This window comes from Eschrichtius robustus, chromosome 11 (assembly GCF_028021215.1).
Source record: "Eschrichtius robustus isolate mEscRob2 chromosome 11, mEscRob2.pri, whole genome shotgun sequence".
Classification (NCBI taxonomy): Eukaryota; Metazoa; Chordata; class Mammalia; order Artiodactyla; family Eschrichtiidae; genus Eschrichtius; species Eschrichtius robustus.
In genome coordinates, this window is record NC_090834.1 from 87,983,159 (window position 1) to 87,997,381 (window position 14,223).

The 14,223-nt window shown below is 36.9% G+C and overlaps 1 protein-coding gene and 1 pseudogene across 4 annotated transcripts in view; one reads left to right on the forward strand and one right to left on the reverse strand.

Annotated features, from left to right (window-relative positions):
* Positions 1-14,223, forward strand: part of QSER1 (glutamine and serine rich 1) — a 75,568-nt gene that overhangs the window by 21,493 nt on the left and 39,852 nt on the right. For 3 of the 4 annotated variants that reach the window (XM_068554617.1, XM_068554619.1, XM_068554621.1), the window contains 2 exons: positions 11,849-11,961; positions 12,362-12,523. In XM_068554617.1, the coding sequence (XP_068410718.1) occupies positions 11,849-11,961; positions 12,362-12,523 (275 nt within the window). The remainder of the gene's footprint in view (positions 1-11,848; positions 11,962-12,361; positions 12,524-14,223) is intronic. The other variant, XM_068554618.1, reaches the window with a different exon arrangement.
* LOC137771340 (large ribosomal subunit protein eL20 pseudogene) lies at positions 591-1,109 on the reverse strand (annotated as a pseudogene).

A 14,223-nucleotide genomic window follows, 5' to 3' on the forward strand; every position in this document is an offset into this window, starting at 1 on the left:
ATCACCACTATCTAGTTCTAGAACATTTTCCATCACCCCATAAGGAAACACATGCTCATAAGCAGTCTCTTCCTATTCTCCCCTCTCCCTAAACCCTGGCAACCACAGTATCTACTTTGTGTCTCCAGGGATTTGCTCATTCAGTACATTTCATAGAAATGGAATCATACTATATGTGGACTTTTGTATTTGGCTTCTTTCACTTAGCATAGTATTTTCAAGGTTCATCCATGTTGTAGCATGTATTCGTGTTTCATTTCTTTTTATGGCTGAGTAATATTCCATTGTATGGCTGTATCACACTTACCCATTTATTGTTGGACATTTGGATTGTTTGTGCCTTTTGACTGTCATGATTAATGCTGCTTAATTAATGCTGCTGATTAATGAACATTTATGTACGAGTTTTTGTGTGAACATATAGGTACTTCCAGTTCTCTTGAGTATATATATATACCTAGAAATGGGACTCCTGGGCCATATGGTGACTATGTTTAATTTTTTGAGGGAAGCATGGAATTTTTTTTTTTTCTTCTGGTTTTCCCAATGAGCTTTATTTGGGCAGACCTGGGGATGGGGAGGGCCTGCATTTAAATGAAGGTGTTGGGCCTCTTGGTGGTGAAGTGTGGCTTGTGCTGGTGACAGAGGACCCGGTGGGGCAGCGGGAACTTGATCTTGGAGTCATGGAACTGCTCGGCTGCTGCTCGGCGGCACTTGTTGGCTGCGATCTCCTCTACCTCCATGATCTGGATCCAGTGGGCCCGGGCAAGGTGCCGGGTGCCCATGTCTCGGTAGCACTGGGTGGTGGTGCCGGCTGCGGTCAGGTCCCAGTACTGCCGGTACATGTTGTGGGGGCCTCTGCAGGAGTCATAGTGCAGCCAGATGCGGAAGTTCTTCAGCCTTGGGAGATTTCTTGAACACCTGTCCACAGTAGACAGTTTCCCCTGAAGACTTCCTCATCTTCTTCAGCTGAGACACAAAGTACCAGAAGTGGGACTTGGCAGCATGATTAGGTGCACAGATTTGCATGGGACAGAGGGGCGGTGTGGGCCGTTTGGCGGGCAGCACCCCACCACCTTGTACTCTCGAAGTGTGCCCGAGGCCTTCATGGCGCTCCATCTGCGCTCGCTGCCACCCTCGAAAAGGCGGGAAGCATGGAATTTTAACTGGTTTTTAAAAATTCATTGAACTACTGTTTCACTCAAAGCTAATTTTTATATCACGTATAATCTTTATCCCATTGTGCTTTATATATAAGTTGTTTTTTTAAGAAAAGCCAATTTATTTTTATATAATTATTGAGAGGATATTTATCTGTTTTGCTCCCTCTATGACGTATGGTGTAGAACGTTCTTAATTTGGGCTTCAATAATTAAATCCATTGAATAGTGGCCCAGTTAGATCTCTACTTTATATTGAAAACTCTCGTACAATGCCTAAAATTGATAGAAGTCTACACGTATTCAGTTTTCTAGAAAGGGCTGACCTACTAGCTTGATCCTTCATTTTTTTATTTTCCAATTCTTATCAGGATGTCTGGCAATCAGGTTAGGTACTCAGTACATATTTGCTTGAGAGGTGATTGAGCTGTAACTTAAAGGTGATTTCTCTTCTGAAACTGAACATAGATTGTAATTATTTATGAGTATCTACAATGTGCCAGATACCGTTGGGTTGCCCAAAAAGTTCGTTTGGTGTTTTCCGTAAGACGGCTCTAGTAGCGCCTAGTTGTCTTCAACTTCATTTGAAACAATTTTGTTCGATTGTATTGTGACAGCTGTCATATCAGCGTGCATTTAAAAAAAAAACATCAAAATTGGTGAATTTTTGTGTAGCCATTTTAATATTGAAGATGGAAGAAAAAAGGCAACATTTTCGGCATATTATGCTTTATTATTTCAAGAAAGGTAAAAACGCAACTGAAATGCAAAAAAAGATTTGTGCGGTATATGGAGAAGGTGCTGTGACTGATTGAATGTGTCAGAAGTGGTTTGTGATGTTTCATACTGGCGATTTCTCGCTGGACAATGCTTCACGGTTGGGTAGACCAGTTGAAGTTGATAGCCATCAAATCGGGACATTAACTGAGAACAATCAACGTTATACCGCGCGGGAGGTAGCCGACATACTCAGAATATCCAGATCAAGCGTTGAAAATCATTTGCACCAGCCTGGTTATGTTAATCGCTTTGCTGTTTGGGTTCCACACAAGTTAAGCAAAAAAACCTTCTTGACCGTATTTCCACGTGCGATTCTCTACTGAAACGTAACGAAAACATTCTGTTTTTAAAACAAATTGTGACGGGCGATGAAAAGTGGATACTGTACAATAAAGTGGAACGGAAGAGATCGTGGGGCAAGCGAAATACACCACCACCAACCACACCAATGGCCAGTCTTCATTCAAAGAAGGTGATGTTGTGTACATGGTGGGATTGGAAAGAAGTCCTCTGTTATGAGCTCCTTCCAGAAAACAAAACAATTAATTCCAACAAGTACTTCTTCCAGTTGACCAACTGAAAGCAACACTCGAGGAAAAGCGTCCGGAATTAGTCAACAGAAAACACATAATCTTCCATGAAGATAACACAAGACCGCACGTTTCTTTGATGACCAGGCAAAAACTGTTACAGTTTGGCTTGGAAGTTCTGATTCATCAGCCATATTCACCAGACATTGCACCTTTGGATTTCCATTTATTTCGGTCTTTACAAAATTCTCTTAATGGAAAAAATTTCAATTCTCTGGAAGACTGTAAAAGGCACTTGGAACAGTTCTTTGCTCAAAAATATAAAAAGTTTTGAGAAGATGGAATTAATGAAGTTGCCTGAAAAATGGCAGAAGGTAGTGGAACAAAACAGTGAATACGTTGTTCAATAAAGTTCTTGGTGAAAATGGAAAATGTGCCTTTTTTTTAACTTAAAAATCGAAGGAACTTTTTGGCCAACCCAATATTTTGGGTGATGGGGTTATAGCAGTGACGAAAGCAAAGACCCTGTCCTAATGGAGTTTTCATTTCAGTGGCTAATAGGCAAACTAGTAAATAATGTTGAATGTTTATTAGTGCTATGGAGAAAAATAAAGCAAGAAAAGAGGATTAGGCAATGAGTAGGGAGGATAGAGGAAGGATGTTATTTTATATCAGGTGGTCAGGGAAGTCTTCAGTGAGATGAAATTTGAGCAGAGACCTGAGGGGAAATGAGGTGAACCAACTTAGTATGTTTGAGGAAAGAGCCAGGAGACCTGTGTGGCTGGAGTGGAAAATAGATAAAATTGGAGGTTTAAGGGGGCAGCAGTTAGGTCACTTAGTACATTGAGGATTATTGTAAGAACTTTGGCTTTTACTAGGGTGAGATGGGAAGCCATTGGAAGGATTTGAGCAGAAGAGTTTCATGATTTGGCTTTACGTTTTTTTTTTTTTTAAACATAATTGACCTTACAACACTGTGTTAGTTCCAGGTGCACAACATAGTGATTCAGTATTTCTGTACATTACGAAATAGTTACCATCTGTCACCATACAAAATTATTACAATATTGTTGACTATATTCCTCATGCTGTACATTTCATCCCTATGACTGATTTATTTTGTAACTGGGAGTCTGTACTTCTTAATCTCCCTTACCTATTGTGCTCATCCCCCCACCTACCACCTGTTTATTCTCTGTATCTATGAGTCTGTTTTTGTTTCGTTATGTTTGTTCATTTATTTGGTCTTTTAGAGTCCGCATATTTGTCTCTCTGACTTATTTCACTTAGCATAGTACCCTCTAAGTCCATCCATGTTGCCTCAAATGGCAAGATTTCATATTTTTAATGGCTGAGTAATATTCCATTTTATTTATATATTTGTGTGTGATACACACATTATATGTGTAATATATATACACACACACCCCACATCTTTATCAATTCATCTATCAATGGACATTCAGGTTGATTCTATATCTTGGCTATTGTAAATAATGCTGCAGTGAACATAGGGGTGCATAGATCTTTTCGAATTAGTGTTTTTAATTTTCAGAAAAATACCCAAAAGTGGAATTGCCAGTTAGTATGGTAGTTCAATTTTTTAAATTTAATTTCTAATTTTAATTCTATTGGTAAGGGGTTAAAATCCAAAATATACAAAGAACTCATATAGCTCAATTTTTAAAAAAAAATCAACCGGTTTTTAAAAAATGGACAGAGGACCTGAATACACATTTTTCCAAAGAAGACATATAGATGGCCAACAGACGCATGAAAAGATGTTCAGTAACACTCATCAATGAAATGCAAATCAAAAGCACAATAAGATACCACCTCACACCTGTCAGAATGGCCATTATCAAAAAGACAACAAATAACAAGTGTTGAAGAGGGTATGGAGGAAAGGGAGCCCTTGTACCCTGTTGGTGGGAGTGTAAATTGGTGCAGCTACTATGGAAAACAGTATGGAGATTCCTCAAAATACTAAAAATTGAACTATCATATGACTTCATTTTTTAAGGGAGTGACTCAGGCTGAGAATAGGGGGTGGGAGGGGTTAGGGCAGAAGCAGAGAGACCAATTAGGAGGTTATAATTATTCCTTGCCTGTTAAAGAAGTGGAGTTAGCATGGATTTCTAAGAAGCAAGACAAAACAAAAAACTACCCCTAGAACCTCCTGATATTTACAGTTTATCTTGATCATTATTCTTACTCTTAAAGAGGTTTCAAGATTTGACATGGCTTACAAATTTTTCTTAGTGTAGATTGTATTTTTGAGAGCCTCTTTTGTTTTTTGTGGAGCTTTGGGGGGTTTTTTGGCCATGCCACGTGGCTTATGGGATCTTAGTTCCCCAGCCAGGGATTGAACCCCAGCCCTCAGCAGCGAAAGCATGGAGTCTTAACCACTGGACCACCAGGGAATTCCCTGAGAGCTGTTTTAGATTTACAGATAGTACAGGGTTCCCATATACACCCTCACCCACTTTCCCCTATTATTAAGTTCTTATATTCTTATGGTACATTTGTTACTAGTAATTAACTGATACATTGTAGTCAACTGAAATCTGTAGTCAACTGAAATCTGTAGTTTATTCAAATTTCCTTAGTTTTTACTTAATGTCTTTTTTTGGTCTCTCCAGGGATACCCCTTTACATTTGTTTATCTTGTCTCAGTAGATTCCTCTTTGCCATCACAATTTCTCAGACTTTTCTTGTTTCTGATGACCTTTATATTTTTGAGCAGTGCTTGTCAAGTATTTTGTAGAATGCCCTTCTCTTGGAATTTGCCTGATGTTTTTTTTCTCATAATCAGACTGGAGTTATGGGTTCTCCAGAGGGAGATCATAGAGGTAAAGTGTTACTTTCATTACATCATATTAAGGGTATATCTTATCAATGTGATTTATCACTGTTGATTTTGATTTTTACCACCTGGCTGAGGTAGTGTTTGTCAGGTTTCTGCACTGTAAAGTTACTCTTTTGTTGTTTTTTTCCTCCTTTCAATACTACCCTCTTTGGAAGAAAGTTGCTATGTGCAGCCCATTAAGGAGTGGGGAGTTATGGTCCACCTCCTTCAATGTAGAGTTGCTACGTAAATTATTTAGAATTCTTCAAGGGAGATTTGTGTTTCCGCCTCTATTTATTTATTAATCATTTAATTTTATCAGTATGGACTCACAGATATATACTACTAAGTTTTTTTTGCTCAAAATGTTCCAGTTTTGGTCATTGGGAGCTCTTTCAATTTGCCTCTTTGTCCCTGTGACATATCCCCATAAGTGTAAGGTTTTTCCCCCTCTCTCTTTCTGTTTGTTTGGTCAGGAAGAAAATGCAAAGATGCTCAACATCATTAGATAACTGAAAATCAAAACCACAATGAGATACCACTTCACACCTACTAGGATGGGTATTATAATAAAAGTAAAGACATAGGCAATAACAAGTATTGGTAAAGATGTTGAGAAATTATAACCCATTAAACATTGTTGGTGGGAATGTAGAATGGTACAGCCAGTTTGGTTGGCCATTCCTCAAAATGTGAAACATGGAGTTATCATAAGACCCAGCAATTCCACTCCTAGGTATATACCCAAGAGAATTAAAAATATACATCCACACAAAAACTTGTATGTGCATGTTCATCACAGCATAATTCATAATAGCCAAACAGTGGAAACAACCCAGTGTCCATCAGTTGATGAATGGCTAAACAAAATGTGGTATATCTATACAATGGAATGTTATTCAGCCGTGAAATGAAGTACTGATATATCCATGTTTGTAACATGGATTACCATTGAAAACATTATGCTAAGTGAAAGAAGCCAGTCACAAAAGCCTGCATATAATATAATATGATTCCATTTATATGAAATGTTGCGAGTGGGCAAATGCATAGAGACAGAAAAATTAGTGATTGCCAGGGGCTGGGTAGAGGAGGATATATGGGGTGTGATGCTAATGGGTATAGGTTTATTTTTGAGGCAGTGAAGTGTTCTAAAATTAGGTTATGTTGATGGTTGCACAACCCTGAGTATTCTAAAAGAGCTCTGATTTGTACACTTTAAAAGGGTGATCTTTATGGTATGTGAATTACATATCATTTTTAAAAATTTAGAACAAAACAAAAATGAGATACCTAGTATACTTGTAAGAATCATACACTAAACACTACAAAAGATTGCTGACAGGAATTAAAGACCCAAATAAATAGATATACTCATGGATTAGAAGACTCAGTACTCTTAAGATGGTAGTTTTCCCCAGTTGATGTATAGAGTCATTGCAGTGTTTTTGTAGAAATTGACTGGCTGACTCTAAAATTTATATGGGAATACCTGGCATAGACAAAATAATTTTGAAAAAGAACAAAATTAGAAAATCTGTACAACCTGAATCATTTATCAGACTGTGTGTTATTGGCCTAAGAACAGACATTGATCAATGTAACACAGTAGTTAAGAACAGAACCACAAATATATGGCTAGTTGACTTTTTTGGACATAGGTTCAGATAGTTTCAATAGGTAAAGATTCAGTAGATAAAGAATAATCTTTTTGATAAGTAGTACTGGGATAATTGCATATCCAAATTAAAAAAAAAAAAGAATCCCAAGCCTTACATCACACCATGTACAAAAAATGCATTCCAAATGAATCATAGACCTAAGTGGAAAAATTAATACTATAAAACTTCTAGAAGAAAACATAAGAAGAAATCTATGAGATGTTGGATTAGGCAAAGATTTCTTAGCTACAACGTCAAAAGTACAATTCATAAAATAAAAAATTATTTTGCTCTTCTAAATACATTGTTAGGAGAATGAAAGCCACAGATTGGGAGAAAATGTTTACAAAATATGTATCTGTCCAAGGATTTGGTTCCAGAGTATATAGGCAACTCCTAAAACTCATTAATAAGAAAACAAACAACCCAATAAAATATGGGCAAAAGATTTGAGTGGATACTTTACCAAAGAAGATTTCTGCATGGTAGATAAACAAATGATGCTCAACATTGTTAGTTATTAAGGAAATGCTTATTAAAACCACAGTGAGATACCACTGCACACCAATTAGAATAGCTCAAATTTTTTAAAAGAAAAGGAAAAGAAACAACTTAGAAACTTAAAATACTTGGTGCCAGTGAGGATGTAGAGTAACCAGACCAGACGTACATTATTGGTGGGAATGCAAAGAGGTATAGCCACTTTGGAAAACAAGCAGTTTCTCTAAAGTTAACATATTACCATATAACTCAGCCGTCCCCCTCCTAAGTTATTTACTCAAGTGAAATGAAAACTTATGTTCAGACTAAACCTTAGGCATGTGTTTATAGCAGCTTTATTCATAATTGCCAAAACAGGAAAGAACCCAAAGGTCCTTCGACTGATGAACGGATTTAAAACAACCATCAACCTTTGGTACATCTATATAATGGAGTGCTACTCCACAATAAAAAATAATGAATTACTGGAAGTGGGCACGCTCCACGCCTTGAGGGCATTGGTCTTTTCCCACCTGCCTTGCGCCGCTGTGGGAGATTCTGAGAGTCAAGAGGAAGTCATCTGGGACATCGCCAGGCAGCTCGTCCAAGTAGCAGACAGGATGGAGTGCGGCGTCCGGCCAGGGCTGGTGGGCAACCTGGCCGCGCAGTTTATGAATGGGAGCCTGTCAGAGGAGGACAGGCGTATCTATTTGTTCAACAGATACAAAGGTTTGGTTAATGCAAGATGAGTAAGCTCTTCATCGTTCATGAACAGATCTGCGGTACAACATGGTGCACATAGTTAACAATACTGTATTGTATTCTTTAAGTGGGTGGATCTCATGTTAAGTGCTCTTACCACAATTAAATTAATTGGTTAGAACTTCGGCCTGGAAGAAAACATTCACAATACATCTATCTGACCAAAGAAAATGTGGATCCAGACTGTATTTATTTATTTATTTTTAAACATTTTATTATTTTTTTTAAATTTTTATTTATATTTTGGCTGCATTGGGTCTTCGTTGCTGTGTACGGGCTTTAGTTGCGGCGAGCGGGGGCTATTCTTCGTTGCGGTGCGCAGGCCTTTCATTGTGGTGGCTTCTCTTGTTGCAGAGCACGGGCTCTAGGTGCGCGGGCTTCAGTAGTTGTGGCGCACGGGCTCAGTAGTTGTGGCTCGCAGGCTCTAGAGCACAGGCTCAGTAGTCATGGCGCATGGCCTTAGTTGCTCTGTGGCATGTGGGATCTTCCCGGACCAGGGATTGAACCCGTGTCCCCTGCATAAGCAGGAGGATTCTTAACCAGTGCCCCACCAGGGAAGTCCCAGACTGTATTTTAAAAACTTTTTACAACCCAGTAAGATGGCTAACAACCCAATTTTTTTTAAAGGGCAAAATCTTTGAACAAACTTCACAAGAGAAGCTACAAGAATAGTCTATAAGCATGTAAGAAGATGCTCCTCATCATTTGTTATTAGGGAAATGCAAATTAAACCACAGTGAGATACCACTTAACCTACCTAGAATAGCTAAAATTAAGAAGACTGAAAAGATCATGTGGTGACAAGGATGTAAAGCAAAACGGAATGTTGATTAATTACTGATGCTAATGTAAAATGGTACGTGCACCTACCTTATCACCCAGTAATTCCATTCCTAGATATTTAACTTAGAGAAATGAAAGTATATGTCCACAAAAGACTCGTATACAAAATGTTCGTAGTACATTTATTCATAGTAGCTTCTAACTAGAAACAATCCAAATGTTCATCAGTAGTGAATGGATAAACATAATTGTGATAAATTCATATAATTCAATGAAAAGGAATGACCTACTTATGTATGCAACAACATGGATGTATCTCAGAAACATTATGCTGAAATGAAAAAAAGCCAGACACAAAAGAGTACAGACTGTATGATTCCATTTATATGAAATTCTAGGACAAGCAAGCCTAAATTTTCATAACATTAGGTTTCTCAGTGGTTGTCTGGGGCCAGGGGTGAGATGAAAAAGATATTGACTGCAAAGGGGCATGAGAAGCCTTCTGTTGTGATGGAAATGTTCTGCAAGTTGGTTGGGATTATGGTTATACTGGTGTGTACATTTATCGAAAAATGTGTACACATTGAACTGTACACTTAAAATGGGTGCACTTTACTGTATGTAACTTACACCTTAAGTTGATTTATAAAGTTTAAAATAGATTTTAAATTAATCCTAAAATTGAATCTTCAAACTAAAACAATCATTTACATAACTTTCGCATCAGTATTCTAGCTGTATATACTTAATGGGACATGATCTTGAGACAGAAAGTACTGTGAAGAAATACTTAACTTTACTTGATGGTTTTGTTTTTGAAAGAGGTTGTGTTACAGTATTTTCGGATAGAGCTAATGAGTAAATATGTTGATGTATCAATAGTTGTGAACTGGGATTCTGACTGTAGGAAAAGGGAAATACATGTGAAATGGAGGAAGGTGAGGAATACTACATTGGATTTGAGTTAGAGTTGTCATTATGAACTCATGTTTTTAAAAAGACATGTATTTCCTAGCTTTGTCCACTTAAAGGGCCTAGAAGCAGTGACACCTCAGGCATTGAATACACCTGACACCAAGATCTTGGTTTCAAAATGCCATTGCCCACTAAAAAACTCCGAGTAGAAATGGTTGATTTCAGGTGTGGTACAGGGTTAAAAAACCAAGGTGAACCTGAAGCATCTTGTGCTAGGAGGTAAGAATGTGTCTGAGCACCAAGGAGGATATGTCAAAAGGAAACAAGATTGAAGGGACACTATAAATTAAATATGAAGAGTCTACAATGATATTTTTTTTAAGCACAACGTATACACATTAAAAAACATATTAGTATATATTTTATATATTATATTTAAGTATGTGTATAGATAAGAGAGAGAGAAAAGGGGAAAAAATCTAATTTTTATTTTATAGAAGAATGCTAACTTTTAAATATGGAAGGTAGTGTAATTAGAAGACTACTGTTTCTAATCTTCAGTGCAGTAATTGAAATGAAGATCATGAATGCAGGGTGTCTGAAACCATTAGCTGTTGGGACAAGATACTGACACTGTCTTAAGTAACACCTCACAATTGCATACTTATTTCAAAGAGAAGAAATAACTACATTGAGAGATCTGACAGTACCTTGACCACTTCAAGTTTAGCATCACCAGTGAGACAGACTGACATTATGTGTGTCCTCATGAGTGCAATAAGAATTACGAAGCATCATTATGTACTTCTCATGAAGTAGCAATCAGACAAATCCAGAATTTGGGATAGCTTACATTCAGCTGACTTGGATTCCTCAAAATAAAAAGTCCATGTCATGAAGTCAAGGCAAAAGGGGTCTGGCATTAGAGGCAGAGTGGAGGCGCTGTTCTAAATGTAAAGAGACATAACCAAATATAATTGTTGAATTTTGATTGCATCCTACAGAGAGCTTTAAAATATCAAACATTTTGACAACAATTGAGGAAAATTGGAATGTGACCTCTGTATTACATGTTATAATGACAGTGTTGAATTTCTTCAAGTCTAATAATGACACTTGGTTATACAGCTGAATGTCCTATTCCTAGGAGATGCAACTGAATTATTTAAGGATACAGTTTCTTGATGTCCACAAGTTATTTTCAAATAGATTAAAAGAAAGTAGTATATATGTCTGTGTATAAAGATAAAACAAATATAACAAAATGTTAACAGTTGTTGAAACTTAAGTGATGGGTATACAGGTTATTCATTGTACTGTTTCAGTTTTTCTGTGGGTTTAAAATATTCAGAATAAAAATCAAGGGGAGAAAAATATCTCGTTCTGAATTACTCTCAAGATGTATAAGCTTGAAATTTTCTAGGAGAGTTATTGGGAAATAGTGTTAATTATCAATTCATTTGAACTATCTACTATATTCCAGAGACTGTTAGAATTAGAGGGACTTTAGAGATTTTCCTATCTGGGTCCCTTATTCATACAGGTGAGGAGATAAGTCCAACAGTAATAGAGTCACTTATTGAAATCACATGGTAAGCCAGTAATAGCACTTGGACAGTGAATTCAGCTCCCCTATTTTCCAGGATATTGCTCTTCCCAATGTACCATGTTACCTCTTCCAGTAAAAGGACTTTGTTTTAGGTAAAGTTGAACTAAGAAAAATGCTGTGTATTACTTTTCTTCCCAGTGTATCTTCAATATGTTCCCCCGCATTTTGACAGTATTGTCAGACTGTGTTTGATCTCTTGATCTGTAGGTCAGGAATTTAGTCAAAGACTTATGCTACTTTTCATAATTGCTCTCCTAGAAATTTTTTGATCATCTGGTTTGAGCTGTGTGTTTTTGTCATTTATTTTTATCATCCTCTAGTTTAAGCTATGAAGAAGGACATCCTTCTCACCCTGAAACAGATCTCCTTCAGAGACAGACTTTTGCAGCCTCTCATCAGCTTCCTGGATATGCTGCCACACCTCAGCCAACCGGTAAAAATTCTCTTGTGAAATATACCACAAATCTGGGTACATTTAGTGAATAAGCAGAAAAATCAATTTTCACATGTTGGGTTATGAAAGTATACAGAACATAATGGTTTCATGGGAAATGTTAAAATGAAAATGAGATTAAAAGCTTTGTCTTTTACTTCTAGGGAATATCTGTATAACTAATTAGTAGGGAGATCTTTTTTTCATGCATCTCTGTAGATTTTAAATTATAATTATGCTTGAGCAAATTAATATTTATTGCTATTCATAATAAAACAGTTTAGGATTATAGAACTTCTGGCCTCAAATGTCAGAGATTCCTTTTTAAAATAGGATCCGGAATATCATTTTATATTAACATATATTTTTACTTTGGGATACATTTTATCTTCAAATGTAGGTCTTTCTGGAATATTTGATACTAGTGTGAACAATGCCAGCACTAACACTAAAGAATCTTCAGTGATGAATTTTCTCTCTGCTGTTGAATCCCGAACTGCTCAGGCTGCTTCTTCAGGAACTACTCTTTTACCACAATTCAGGGCCCCATCCTGGCAGACAGGTGATTCTTTGTTTTCAGAATTTTTAAGTCCTTTAAAAATATGGATAAAATTTCACTTTTGATAGTCTTGTCATTATAGTAGTGTGGCTGAGAGTGATGTTAATTATTGATTTTCCAGTGAACTTTAAAACCTGGAATTTTTCACTATTTTAAGGTGGACAAAATTCAAGAAATTGTTACTAGCAGAAATTCAGTTTTAGCACTCTGATGAAAACTAGCAAGTTGAAGAAGGCAGGTAATTGTTAAAGATAAATCCTAGATATAAAGTTTTTATCTAGCAATTTAAGTAGTTACTTGTTTACTTGAGAGGAGGAAAGATTAAATTTTTATTTTTATTTTTTTTTCCTATTTCACCTTTATAGAGGTGTAATTGACATATAAAACTGTAAGATATTTAAAGTGTACATTGTGGTGATTTGATATACATTTACATTGTGAAAGAATCCCCACATCTGGTTAATTAACACAGCTATCACTTCACATATTTATCTTTTGTGGGGGGCGGTTGGTGAAAGATTAAATTCATTTCTTTTAGTGACTTTGGGCTGGATAGGTGTGGTACAGTAAAAAAAACAGTCTTGGAACTGATTTCATCATTAGAGTTATGTAAAGTTATCCTTAACTGAACAGAGTAAGTCAGTCTTTAATAAAAGCCATTAAAAGTTGATATATTATGTACTTTTCTTTTTAAATTTTATTTATTTATTTTTATTTTTGGCTGTGTTGGGTCTTCGTTGCTGTGCACGGGCTTTTTCTCTAGTTGGGGTGAGCGGGGGCTACTCTTTGTTGTGGTGCGCGGGCTTCTCATTGCGGTGGCTTCTCTTGTTGTGGAGCACGGGCTACAGGTGTGTGGGCTTCAGTAGTTGCGGCGCACAGGCTTAGTTGCTCTGCGGCATGTGGGATCTTCCCCGGACCAGGGCTCGAACTATGTCCCCTGCACTGGCAGGCAGATTCTCAACCACTGTACCACCAGGGAAGTCCTATTATATAGTTTTCTATTTTATTTTTCTTATTTCATTTTTCAACTGTTTCCCCCCCGCCAAAATTGTTTGTATATTTTTTTATTCTTTGCAGGATGACAGAAAGGTTAGGGTTTTTTTAAGGTTTCATTTTAAAGAATATATTTTTAAGTAATAGCTATAGGAAATAATATTTTACATTCTGATGTAAACTCCATTAATAGAGCTTCTCCGTATGTCTTAGAAACATTTTTTCTGCTTCCAAAGAAACAATGTTTTAGTGTGAAATAAAGCAATATTAAAAAACACAATAAGGGACTTCCCTGGTGGTCCAATGGTTAAGAATCCGCCTTCCAACGCAGGGGATGCGGGTTCAATCCCTGCTTGGGCAACTAAGCCCGCACACCACAACTAGAGAGCCCGCGGGCCACAACTGCTGAGCCTGCATGCTCTGGAGCCCACGTGCCACAACTAGAGAGAAGCCCATGCGCCACAACAAAAGATCCCATGTGCTGCAACTAAGACCCAATGCAGCCAAATAAATAAATAAATATTTTAAAAAAAAACTACACAATAGCTTTATTTTTTGCTTCCTGGAATAATTTTACATTACATGTATTTAGTTAGACTTTCTATCTCAGTTTCTATAATTACATTATTTTAAACATTAATTCTAAGCACTATTTATTCCATCAAGAGTAGCTAGATATTTTCTGTCCTTGTAACGGTAATCCTTTTTCT